Source organism: Vulpes vulpes, chromosome 11 (genome assembly GCF_048418805.1).
Source record: "Vulpes vulpes isolate BD-2025 chromosome 11, VulVul3, whole genome shotgun sequence".
In the NCBI taxonomy this organism is placed as follows: domain Eukaryota; kingdom Metazoa; phylum Chordata; class Mammalia; order Carnivora; family Canidae; genus Vulpes; species Vulpes vulpes.
This window is the reverse complement of record NC_132790.1, coordinates 27078245-27091786: the sequence shown is the minus strand read 5'-3', so window position 1 is coordinate 27091786 and position 13542 is coordinate 27078245. Positions and strand designations below refer to the sequence as shown.

Sequence of the window (13542 nt, the reverse complement as noted above, 5' to 3'; positions counted from 1 at the left end):
GACAGACATTTCACTAGGGATATCTTTCATATTTTAAAAATTGAATCTCCCCTCCTCCATGACTGGCCCTATTTTACAAAAGAGCCTGAGGCTCCTGGAGGGGAAGGGACCAGGGTAAGGACGGCAAGTGGTCCCCAGCCTGGGACTTGAACCCACCTAGGCCCCAGATTCCGCTGTCGCCTAGGAGCCGAGGAGGGAGGAGCTCCCAGAGCGCAGGGGGGAGGGAAAGAGCGAGAGCGAGCTCCCGGCAGCGCGCGCTGACGACAGCAGGTGATTTTTTTCTGCAGCGCGCTTTCTCTCTCGGCGTCTTCCCTGGATTTTTTTTTTTTTTCCCCCTGCCGAGCAGTAGATAAGGGTGGGGCCGCTTCCCTGCAGCAGACACGGAGCGGCAGTGGCTGCAGCATCATCGGGAGAAGCGGCCGCAGCAATGCTCGGTCTCCGCTGGAGGTGATCGCCTCCGAGCCCTTTCGGGGTGGCTGGCTGCGACGGGACGCCTCGGAGAGGGGGAACAGAGCCTCGTCCGTGGCCCCTGAGGCCACCCTGCTCGGCCCTTCCTCCACGCCATGGCTTAAGCCCGCAGCCACCTCGCCTCGCGTCGCCTGGCTCGGCCGGGGTCTGCCGCCGCCGCCGCCGCCGCAGGGAGGGGCGCGACCCAGACGCCCTCGCCGGGGACCCCGGGACGCTGTGTGTCTCGCCCATCGCTGCCGCAGCAGACTGCGCTCCCAAGACCTTTGCAGGCGGCTTCCGGAGGCGTCTGCAGCCGGTAATCAATCGGGGGACTTTACGGACTTTTGTCCCGGTGATAGCTTGACCTTCCTGGGTGCTCTCTGAGGGAGAAGAGGAGGTAGCTCGGGCCACCGAGGGAAAGGCTGCGGGAGCCGGACTGGCTGGTCGAGTGCCGAGGGACTGAAGTGAGGTTAGAGACTTGCTTTAGAACCACAAAAAAGAAAGAGGGGGGCCAGCTTTGCAGCCCGCATCATGGCGTGGCCGTGCATCACGCGGGCCTGCTGCATCGCCCGCTTCTGGAACCAGCTGGACAAGGCGGACATCGCCGTGCCGCTGGTTTTCACCAAGTACTCGGAGGCCACCGAGGCCCCGAGCGCCCCGCCGCAGCCGCCGCAGCCGCCGCAGCCGCCGCAGCCGGCGCACGCGCCCCCCTCGGCGCGGGCGGTCGCCATAGAGACGCAGCCGGCCCAGGGCGAGTTGGATGCAGTTGCCCGGGCAACGGGGCCGGCGCCCGGGCCTAGCGGCGACCGCGAGGCGGCGGCGCCCCCCGGCCGCAGCGCGCCCGGCCCCGGCCCCGGCCCGGGCTCCGGCTCCACCTCGAGCGCGGGCCCCGCGGACTCGGTGATGCGTCAGGACTACCGCGCCTGGAAGGTGCAGCGGCCCGAGCCGAGCTGCCGGCCGCGCAGCGAGTACCAGCCCTCCGACGCGCCCTTCGAGCGCGAGACCCAGTACCAGAAGGACTTCCGCGCCTGGCCGCTGCCGCGCCGCGGGGACCACCCGTGGATCCCCAAGCCCGTGCAGATGCCCACGTCCTCCCAGGCGTCGGGGCCCATCCTCGGGGCGTCCAAGCGCCGGCCGCAGAGCCAGGAGCGCTGGCCCGCGCAGGCCGCCGCCGAGGCCCCGGAGCAGGAGGCGACCCCTGGCGGCGCTGGGGGCCCCGCGGCGGGAAAGCCCTCGGGTGGGGACGAGCGCGACACACGCAGGAAGCCCGGGCCCGCCTGGATGCTGCGCCGCGCCGAGGGGCAGGGGCCGGAGCCGACGCCGACGCCGCTGCCGGCAGCCCAGGCCCAGGTCCAGGCCGCGGCCCCCGAGGCGGGCAAGGGGCGTGCAGCGGCGGACGCCCTCAACAGGCAAATCCGCGAGGAGGTGGCGAGTGCGGCGGGCAGCTCCTACAGGTGAGACTCGGGCCGCAGCTCGGCCGACCGGGCCGGCCACGCTTCCCCTTCGGCTGAGGCTGCGCCGCGCGCGTTCTGCGCGCCGCAGGCGCCCCGGGGCCCCTCCCTCCCAGGCCACACCCTCTCCCCCGCCGCGCCCCTGATACCTCCCAGGGCCGACTTCTTTCTGCTCGCTCTTAAGTGAAAGCTGGAGGTACGAGGCATCCCGGCCTGCCCAGGGCTTTCCCTTTACCACCTTAGCCCCTCTCCCCGTCCCCCCTCTCCCCGTCCCACCTCACATCCCCACCTGCTCAACAGAGACCCTTTGCAGCTTCTTGCAGGCTGTGCCATTTCGCCCCACCCACCTCACTAGCTGCATTGGCCTGGATGCTGCCACTCGCTGGCTCAGCTCTTGCCCACCCGCCATGGGCCTTTCCGAAGGGCCCCATCCTCCTAGAAGAAGTGGCCGGCCCCTTCCTCCCCAGCCAGGTTCACTTGGCCAATTTCATTCTTCCCTCCCTCTCTTGGTCCCTGGGAAACATCCAAGCACCACACCCTTTTCTCGATTCCCCACAGGGCTCTTATAGATCACCCTCCTCCATCTACCATCAGGCTTTGAAGTCAGATTTATTCCTCCTCCTGGTAGCTGTGACACACTGAGCACGTTTCTTAACTTTTCCGGGCCTCAGATTCTTATGTGTAAAATGTGATTGATAACAGATTGTTCTCCTAGAATTGCTTATTCATTTATTAATCAAATATTAAACTTTGACATATTTTTGAACACCTACTATATGCCAGGCGCTGTACTAGACATTGTGAGGTTACAGGAGATGGCCGAGGAGAATTGTGCCTGGCACATAGTAGGTGATTAGAATGCCTTAGCGCCATTACGGTCTTGTGTCTGATGCCTCATTGTTCTGATTTCCACTTCCTAGATACCTCCAGCCTTCTCCCCATTGATGCATTTCCTTTCTCCTTTCCCTTTATGTTCTCCAGTTGTGTTGCTCATTCTGTTACCACCAAGAACCCCCTCTTTAGCGTTTAAATTCCCTGTAAATGAATGCCTTCAAGAAAGCACATATCCATTTTCTCTCTTGCTCTCTCCCTCCCTCCCTCCCTCCCTATCTCTCTCCCTCCCTCCCTCTTCCTTTCCCTCTCCCTCTCTCCATCCTTCTAGAATTCTCCCTGTGCTGCAGCCTCAGCCCTTCCAAATTGCTTTCTCACCCTTTGTACATCCAGTATCATTTTTGGATGCTTAGCTCTTCATCCTCCCCTTATGTTTCAACCCAGATCAAGCAGCTGAGAGATCACATTTGACTCAGAACGTGTAACATTGGGTTTTAGGGTCTCTGGGGAAAAGGATGTGCATGATGAATAATTGAGCCAGAGGTGTTCAAAATGGGGTCCTTCATCAATGCCAGAACCAGTTGTCTCCTTCCTGCAGGAGACTGTGGTTGGGAGGACTGCAGAGTTAGTGTCTTTTGCCAAAACCCTATATGTAGCCTCCTATCAGACTGATGTCTTTCTCCAGTGAACATAACAACCACTCCCTCATATGCTGAGGGAAGCATAGCAGAGATAGATATCCTCTCTTTTTAAGGCAAAAATTCATCTGTCTCCCAGGTTTTGACTCTAGAAAGAATTTCCCAACGAGAAGGAGCAGCAAATATGTGGCTCCTACTCCATCTTCCTGAATTCCACCTCCCACCTGGCATTTCTCTCTTGGTTTATTGTTATCATGACCACAGTGGTCCCCCCTAGGAGTGCACTCCTTTTTTCTTTTCTTTTCTTTTCTTTCTTTCTTTCTTTCTTTCTTTCTTTCTTTTTTTTTTTTTTTTTTTTTTTTTTTTTTTTTTTTTTTTTTTTTGGCTTTGGGTCAGGCAAGATCCTTTTCCTTGGTTCACAGCCATCAGGAGTGGAATTTTCATGGTATCTTTATGCGACTACCAAAGGAAGATCAAAAAGAAAAGAAGGAAACAAATAAGGAAGGGAGATAAAAAACAAAGCCAAGATGTAGTTTTGTGATTCCACCATGACCTTCTTGTTTACAAGGCAGGCCCTACTTCATTCCCAGAGAACCCTAAGATGGCCCAACATTGCAGATTTCTGATCTGGCCTCCTCATCTTCCTGCTCCCATTCTACTACCCTGTGGCAGGTGGAACCTTAACATTCAACAATGAAGGGTACTACCCTTCCTCACCACCACAGAATCCATGCCAATCAAGAGAGATCCCAAATTCTCAAATCTCCTTTGGTCGTCCTACGCAGTTTATGTTTCCAAGTCAGCAGGACTTGCTTTGTCCGTGAGAAATTGGCTAGACAGTCAAGGGATGACCTACCCTTCGGATACAACCCACTCCAAATATATTGGCTTACATCTTTGTTCCGTATGGCCTCTTCCCCGAAAACACCACCTTAACTGTACAGTATGAAGTCAGGTTTTACAGTTAGAATTATACTCATACTGCAAGTGATGGGATTGATTGGGGGAAGGCTCTGCTGTTGCAGCTGGTGAGAATGATTATTTTTAGTGGCTATCAGAACTCCACCAACCCGTCAAAGAAAAAAATTCTCTGAGCGCCTTAAAAGAATTTTTTTTCCCATTTGGGTCTTCTGTAAAATTTAATTATGCATGTGACTTTGGGGCCAGCAGTTCCATTTTGCTGTATAATCAGAAAGGTTTGGAAGCATTAAGAGAATGAGTTGCTAAGAGACATCAATTTCCTTAATGGACAATTTAAGTGCATGACAAAGTTTATGTGAAATTTAACATTGTTTTTTGTTTCAGAAGAAAAATTAACCAATAATAGGGAAATGCACTTTGGGTGAAGGTAGACATGAAGAAATTAGATAATCAATTAATCAAATATCCCATAAAGAAAAAAAAATGCCTGGAAATTGTAGGCTTATCTGGAACATTGATTTTCCTTCCCTGTTATCTCATATTCTTTCCCTTGCTGTGATTCAGAATATCTCCTAAATCTAAGTATACCCCATGGCTGGCAGAGATGAGTCTTACATTCCCTTATTAGAAGCCAGGTTGGGTTCCATTTCAAAGATAATTTGATTTACAAACCCTTTTCTTCTGCCACTCTACATAAATCATGGTGGCTTACACCATGGTGATTGGTTCATCTCATGGGCTTTCCAAGTGACATCTGTCACATGACATCAATGGGAGCAGTTTGCTTAAATAAAGGGCACATAATCCATCAGCTTAACATATTGGTATATAATGTAAAATACACATTCAGCATGCAGAGTCATATACATACTAATTGGTTTTTCTCCTACAATATAGTCAGTAGATAATCTCAAATGTCCTTTGACGCTATGATTTTGAGAAACCTTCCCAATTTGTCTAATTCATAACGTATCCACATTAGCCTAGGATTTTGCATTAAGTGCTATCTCAATCTCTTTTGTTATTCACGATCATGAAGTTGATTAATTTTTAGTACACTCATATTACATAGATGATGTAATAAAGTTGAGAAGCATGTCTCTGTTATCACTTTTAATGTTAAGGATGGATTTCGCTGGGCAGCCACTTGTGACTTTAGACCTCGAATTCTCAATTAGAAAAGAGATGAGTCATGAGGAAGGGATTAAAATTCCCCTCTCAGTGCCATTGCCCTAGACATCAGTTAATAGGGCTAGATGGGGTGGCAGGTGCTCCCCATAGAAATGCTAATGAGAAATTTCTCCTGGAAGAAATCAACTGAGGCACCAGGAGGTAGAATTAATAAACCAGAGGCAAAATATTTGACAAATGAGAGAAGTAACAAGGAAATTGGAAAGAAAAGGAGCCTTTCATATCTGCCCTACAATCTTCCGTGCCCTATAGAGAAAGGCCTGTCTGACCTAGCTTCTGCTGTCAAAACTGCCCTGTGCTTTTAGGGCAACTGTCCATTTCCCTAATTTCTTCCTGGGCAAGTCTCAGCAATATTTCAAGGCCAATCTCAGATACAGAATCCTTAAGGATACCTTCCAGGTTCTGTCATTCAGAGCTAATTTTTCTTATTTTCCCTTTTTATATTCTATGCACTCCCATTGCCTGCTTTTGTTCATATCTGCCTCCTCCAGCAGATCACAAACACTGGAAGAGAAGCGTTTGCTCATCTGTATACCTCTCATAGTGTAACATTGAGCCTGGGTGCCATAGAAGTTTGCCGAATCCAATAGAATTTCTAGAGTTTGGTGAAAATTTTATTCACCTGCACATTGATTCATTCACATTGATTCATTTCATACAATTTTATTTAGTTGGATTTATTTCAGAAAATGAAGGGCCAAGGCCCTGTATGTATCAGATAGGATGTGGGGATACCAAATGAATAAGTTATAACCTTTATGTAAGGAAGCTATTCCTGCCTTAATCAAGATAAAGTCCAGTCTCTACTAGATGAGCCCTAGAAGTAAATGTTCAAATGAAGATGGGCACCTTCACCTAGGCAACGGTCCTCAGCCTTGACTGCACATTGGAATTACTGGAGAATTTTAAAAACACTGATGCTTGGGACACCTGGGTGGCTCAGCGGTTGAGCATCTACCTTTGGCTCAGGGCGTGATCCTGGAGTCCCAGGATCAAGTCCCGCATCGGGCTCCCTGCATGGAGCCTGCTTCTCCCTCTGCCTGTGTCTCTGCCTCTCTCTCTGTGTTTCTCATGAATAAATAAATAAAATCTTTGAAAAAATAAAATAAAAACACTGATGCATAGGTGCTTTGCCCAGAAATTCTGATTTTATTGGTCTGGGGTATGGCCTGGGCATATGAATATTTTAAAAATAGTCCAAGGCGATTCTCAGTGCAATTCAGGTTATGACCTACTTCTCTAAGGCAAAGGTTCTCAAAATTTAGTACACCCAAGTTTTCTAAAATGCAGATTTCTGGGCCTCATCTTCAGGCATACTGATTCAGTAGGTTTCAAGTAGGAGTTAAGAAACTATATTTTAATACACAGTCTTGGTAATTTTGATGCAGGTGAAGCTCAAGCTTTACTTGGAAAAATACTGCTTGGAAAAATTGGCTGTCCTTAAGGCATTGAGTTTTCTCATATACACAGTGTTGGTGGCTATTTATTTAAGCCTTTTATATCCTTCACTTACATTTGTAATTTTCTGCACAAGGGTCTCTCTCTCTCTCCCTCTCTCTCTCTCTCTCTCTCTCACACACACACACACATACACACACACGTTTTTTAAGTTTCATTGTTCCATATTTAAGTCTTTAGTAATCTAACTGGATTTTAACTTTATATATGGAATGTAGTAGGGATCTAATTTTCTTTTCTGTCTTATGGAAACTCATTTATCCTCACACCCTTTCTAAAAGTGCAGCTTTTTCTCCTCTATGTCTCCGTGAATCTCCTCTATCATATAAGGCTCACATATGCTTGAACATATTTCTAGAATCTCTGTTCTATGCTCTTTTTCTGACCTAATAGCAAACTATCATCTTGTCTTTTTGTCTAAGATATTTTCAATTATTTTTTCTTATTGTGAAGAGTACATTTTATTACATTTTCTAATGTTTTGTTGCTTATATGTATTAATTTGGGGATGTTGATCTTGTATTCAGCAACCTTATCATGCTCTCTAATTAGTTTTGTCTGCAGACTCACTTGGACTGTCTGTGGATATAATGTATGTCTTTAGCAAATACCAATTTATTGTCTTCTTTCCCAATATTTATATATCTTGTGTGTGTGTGTGTGTATGTGTGTATGTGTATATACTGCTGCATTGATGAGGACATAGGGTGTAGTAGCTGATAACAGACATCTTTGTCTTGGGATGTGGAAATGCTTCTAAAGTTTTAACATTAAGTATGAGGTTTGCTCTGTGTTTTATGAGACAGCTTCATATTAGGTTAAGAAACTTCTCTTTTTCCTAATTTACTAAGTTTCTAAAAATGTGGATGGGTATTGAGTTTTGTTGAATGCTTTTTCTACATCAATTGAGATGATCATATGGTTTTTCTTTTTGAATCTGTTAATAGAGTATTCTGATATTGAACCATCTTTGCATTCCTGAGATAAACCTTGCTTGTGTAAAAATATATCTTATGATGCTGAATTTGGTTTGCTATTTTTTGCTTGTAATGTTTGCATGCATATTTATATCAACTCCAAAGAGGGAGTAGAGAAAATGAGACATCAGAGAACAGAGCCCTGAGGAATATAAGTATTTGGGGGGTACTGACAGCAGAAGGAATAGCCATGAAAAAGACAAAAAAAGGAGTGATCAGAAGGGGAAATCAGAACAGAGATATGGAAACCACATGGAGTACCTAACTTAGCAATGCCTTATGCCTCTTTGGAAATTTTTACTGAGGATTTACTATGTGCAAAGCATTTTGCTAGAGGATTGGTTGACCTTGTGCAGTTAACTCTCAGAGATATAATGTTGACTGAGACTAACCCACAAAAAGGAGAGGAGATAAGATACAGGTAATTCTTGGTTGCTCTCTCAGGAGGAAAAAATGGCTTTAAAAACGAGTCAAGGGGATCCCTGGGTGGCGCAGCGGTTTAGTGCCTGCCTTTGGCCCAGGGTACGATCCTGAAGACCCGGGATCAAATCCCACGTCGGGCTCCCGGTGCATGGAGCCTGCTTCCCCCTCTGCCTATGTCTCTGCCTCTCTCTCTCTCTCTCTCTCTCTCTCTCTGTGACTATCATAAATAAATAAAAATTGAAAAATAATTTTTTTAAATTAAAAAAAAACAAACGAGTCAAGCCAGTCATAGTTCTAAATCTGCAATCACTGAGAATCACTTGATTTCCCAGACACAAAACTACAATATTCCAGGAAATGTCCACTAAGATTAATGACTTATCTCTATAATCAATGCAGCTTTGGCTTTACAAATTATATCAGTTGTATAAATGTAGACAGGTAAGCTTCTAATTCTTTACTAAATGAAGAAAACTACATGATGGGCCTCAGCCAACAAACTAAAAATTCTCTTGATGCTCACTAAAGATGCTGCTTTTCACCATTGGAAATAAGAATAGTAGCTAATTGGGTGCTTACTATGTGCCTGGCAGGCTACTAGGAATCTTAGATGCATTTTCTCCTACATTCTTTATATAACTCTGCAAAAATGGTACTATTACTTCCCTGTTAGAGCTTAGGACCCACAGTGCCTCTTGTCTGCCTTTTGGCTTTTAAACTGCTGAAGACACAGACTTTGTCTAATGCTAATCTTTCTCGACACTTGCCACATCATCCATAGCATATTAACATGTATTGTCTCAACTCAGTTTCAATCCAGTGAACATTGATTAGTGCCTACTCTATGTCAGGCTCATTCCTAGGATGACAAAGCAGCAGTCCTCGCTCTTAAAAGGCTAATGTGTATTAGGCAGAGACAAATGTGCTGAAAAGCACCCTAATAAAAAGTCTATGCAGGGTATGGTGGATCACAGAGGAGAGAATGGTTAAGTCTACTTGATTTGAGGGCTGTCAGCATAAGAGTTCAGGAGAGAGGGAACTGACAGGCTGAATCGTCAAAGATGGGTGTGCATTGTGGGGAAGGGATCAATTTGAGTAAATGTATGAGAAGAGACATTGTAAGCCGTTCTGTGCAGGGAGAATTTAGAGGTCTCACAGAATGATGATAGAATGGTGAAGGGTTGACCAGGTGGGTAGGCTGGGCCAGCTCTTTTGTCCTATAAGCAAAGAGAAGATGCAAGATTAGCAGGATTAGGTTTTGGATTTTGGAAAAGGTGACTTTGACAGTGGTGGGAAGGATGGATTGGAGAGGATTAGGCTGGAAGCATGGAGTCGAGGAAGAAGCTGTTGTTTGGGTGAGAGATGATGAAACCTCCAGCAAGGGGGCAGCCCAGGTGGCTTGGTGGTTTAGCGCCGCCTCCAGCCCAGGGCCTGATCCTGGAGACCTGGGATTGAGTCCCATGTCAGGCTCCCTGCATGGAGGCTGCTTCTCCCTCTGCCTGTGTCTCTACGTCTCTCTCTCTCTCTCTCTCTCTGTGTGTGTGTCTCTCATGAATAAATAAATAAAATCTTTAAAAAAAAAAAAAAAAAAAAAGCTCCAGCAAGGAAAGAATGTCACCAAGCACTGATGGTAAAGTATACACTAATGTTGTGGCTAATTGAAAGTAGGCTGAAAGGCAAAGGGAAGAGTCTAGGACATTTCTCAGATTTCATGCTTTGGATGTCTGGGGAAACAGTCATTACTGAGCTAGATAGCACAGTTTTGGACAAGTTGAATTTGAGGTGTTTTTTTACAAGATTGACATGGAATTGTTCAGTAGAAAATGAAATGCACCTTGATGATTTAGGGTGTAACCTGATAGAATAATTTTTATAAAACTCTTTAGCATTATCCACTCAGGTTAAACATAGGTTTTACTTAAGACCCAGCAACTGTCCCCTTGAATACATACCCAACATAAATGAGAACAGAAGAATTGTACAAGAATATGTGTGGCAGTTTTATTAGAAATAGCTAAAAAGAAAAAATAACCCAAATGTCCATCAACAATGGGGTAGATAAATTGTGGCATATTCATAGAGTGGAATATCCTATGGAAGGAGCCATAGGCAGAATGATGCTCCCCCAACCCCTTACCCAAGGATGTCCACATCCTAATTCCTGGAACATGGGAATATACTATGTTACAGAGCAAAATGGACTTTGCAGATGTCATTAAGTTAAGCATCTTGAGGTGGGTAAGTATCCTGGATTATGGGCCCATTGTAATCACAGAGATCTTTATAAATAAAAGAGTCAATGTCACAGTGATGCAGTGTGATAAAGACTTGGACAGACATTGCTGACTTCAAAGACAGAAAGGGTGACATGAGCCAAGGGATGCAGACAGCTGCTAAGTAACTGGAAAAGGCAAGGAAATGGCTTCTCTCCTGGAGTCTTCAGAAAGAACACTTTGCTTCTGCTGACACCTTGATTTTTTTCTAGTGAGACCCATTATAGTCTTTTTAGCTTAGAACTATAAGATAACACATTTGCATGGTTTTAAGCCATTCAGCTTGTGGTAATTCATTTCAGCAGCTATACGAAACTAATACATAGAGTTTCTCAATCTTGGCACTACTGACACTTTGGACTGGATAATTCCTTGTTGGGAGGAGCATCCCTGGCCTCTATCTACTCCATGCCATAGCATTCCCCACTACACCCTCGCCCTTGCTAAGTTTTGATAATCAAAAATGTTTCTAGACGTTACAAAAAGATCTCTGCGGGGGGAAAAAATTGTTCCTAGTGAGAACCACTGTTGTATGAAAAGTAAAATTACTGCAGTACTCTATAATATGGATATGTTCCACAGACATAATGATGAATGAAAGGAACAGATGCAAGTGAACTTATTGAATGATTCCATTTATATGGATTTCAAAAACAGACCAAAGGATGGTGGTGGAAATCAGAATAGTGGTGATCTCTGGGGGGGTGGAGTGAGTGATTGGTTGAGAAGGAGCACAAAGGACCCTTCTGAGTTATTGGAATTGTTCTATATCTTGATCTGAGTGATGGCTACATGGATCTACACATGCAAGCAATTAAAGGTTTATAGTTTTTATTCTATGTATGTTATATCTCAACCAAAAGTTAAAGAAAAAAAGTACAAACCAAATAAATGGAGACCTAGGTTTGATGCTCAGGAGAAAAGACAGAACAGAAAAGGTCTGTACATGGAGCTGTCAGTGGGGATCAAACCCACAGGCATCAGGGTAGGTGGGGAATAAAGAGGGTGAAAAGAAGAGAATGTTGGGGTCGAAGCCCAACCCCCACTGACACATCAGGGATAGGCGGAAGAAGAGTCAGACCTTTGATGTCTATGTGGAGTGAGAGCAGAGGCCCCCACACTGTACTGGCTTCCCACCTCCCCTGCCACTGGTCTGTGGTTCCCTGCAGGAGCTACCCCACGTGTATATAAAATAGCAGAGTACTCTTTCCTCTCCTCGTTGTCCTAGCATAGCCCATTGCCAAGTTGTACTTGTTTCCAGATTGAATGAGGAGGAGGCTTTTGCAGGACCAAGCCTGGTGTAACCTCTTTTGGTGGGAAAATTGGGCCCAGACCCCAAGCCACAACACCTGCCATAAGTGCCTCCTTGAAACACTGCCTCCTTCACTGTGCTGCTCTCTGTGGTCACCGTCTGTTTCATGCAATGACTTCAAAAAGTTGGCCCATGTCATGGCATATCCTATAGTGCATTTTTATATTCTTCTTGGCCCTTAGGAACCGTTCTCTATTAGACCGTTATGAGAGGCAGAAGATAGGCAATGGAAGAATGCAAAGGAGCAGAATGTTAGAACAGAGACATAATTGAGTTTCAACCTCATTTACCAAGTGTTGACTCTTGCCAATTGCTTTAGCATATCTTTTTATTTAGACTTCATAATGACTTTTTAAAGTGAACATCTTTCTCTTTAAAGATGAAAACTAGGGTCAGGAAGGTCTGGGAACTGATATCACACAACCAGTCAATGGCGGAGGTGGTTCAAGAACCTGTTTCTCTTCTTCCCAGCCCACCACTATGCCTTACTTGCATAGCTCAAGCGGATGCCTGCCACATACCCCCAGTTTGCTGCCATTCCTAGGGGGCTGCTATGGGCCCCAGGTCCTTCCTGTTGTCTTTTTGCCTCCCACTCTCCTAAGTCCATGCCATCCTCATCCACCAGCTTGTTTCTACAGTGGAAGAGGGTCACTGGTCTCACTATACCCCTTATCCTGAATTCTCCATGGATTCCCTTCCACTCCAGAACAAGGCCCAGCACCTCAGGCTGCAGTCAAGACTTTCCAGGAACTGACCTATCTGGCATTTCCAGCATTTTGCTCAGTGCTCCCCTCACACACCTGATGGTTTTTCCTGGGGGTTCTCAGTTCTGGTTGTACATTAAAATCACAGAGGCCCCAGCAAATGATCTAGCCAAATCATAGTCTGAGCTAGGCCTTGACAAGCCCTACATGTAACAATGGCTTGATTTTGCTCACAATTTTCCCTCCTGCCCTCCTCCCATCTTCCTTCTAAATCCCTCCTATCCTTCAGAGCTTTTAGTTCATTGTGAAAGAGGCTTATGCTATAAAAGCAGGGAATTAGATTGGATTTATTTGATCATAATGTCATAATAATAATGCAGTGGGCTTAATATTATTTTTATTCCAAGTTCAACGCAGTGTCTTCAGAGCATGCAAAGACTGGAGCTATGGGCTCTGAGGATTTAAGGTGTGGAGTACATAATCCCCACTCCTAGGAGTTTGCCATTGTGAGGCAGGCAACATGGATGCAAGGGTCTAAAGCAGGGCCTGCTGAGGGCTAAAATCAGACCAGAGTCCTCTAGGACCACAACAAGGGCTGGCGAATTCTGTTGAAAGATTCATGGATGGGATAATGGGATGAGTCCTGGGAGGTGTGCTGGTCTCCTGTGACAGATTTGCTGACCATTGAAACTGGTTTTGAATCATTTCTGTGTAACTTACAAATCTATGTGACCTTGAGAAAGTCTTTAGCTTTCTCATCAGTAAAATGGACATAATTGCATAGTAGCAACTTCAGAGTCATGATGAAGATGGGAGCAGATATCACTTTCATCCAGTGCACACCCATCACAGTAAGTGCTGGCCATGTTTATCATTTTCATTGAGAGAACCAATGAAAATCTTTCATTTATTCACT

At 45.9% G+C, this 13542-nt stretch overlaps 1 protein-coding gene across 2 annotated transcripts in view; it reads left to right on the top strand.

The window, feature by feature from the left end:
• The first annotated feature begins 583 nt into the window (after positions 1-583).
• The window catches only part of MAP6 (microtubule associated protein 6), a 68494-nt gene continuing 55535 nt past the window's right edge, over positions 584-13542 (top strand). For both annotated transcript variants that reach the window (XM_072725947.1, XM_072725948.1), the window contains exon 1: positions 584-1901. In XM_072725947.1, coding sequence (XP_072582048.1) covers positions 979-1901 — 923 coding nt within the window. In that variant the 5' untranslated portion in view covers positions 584-978. The remainder of the gene's footprint in view (positions 1902-13542) is intronic.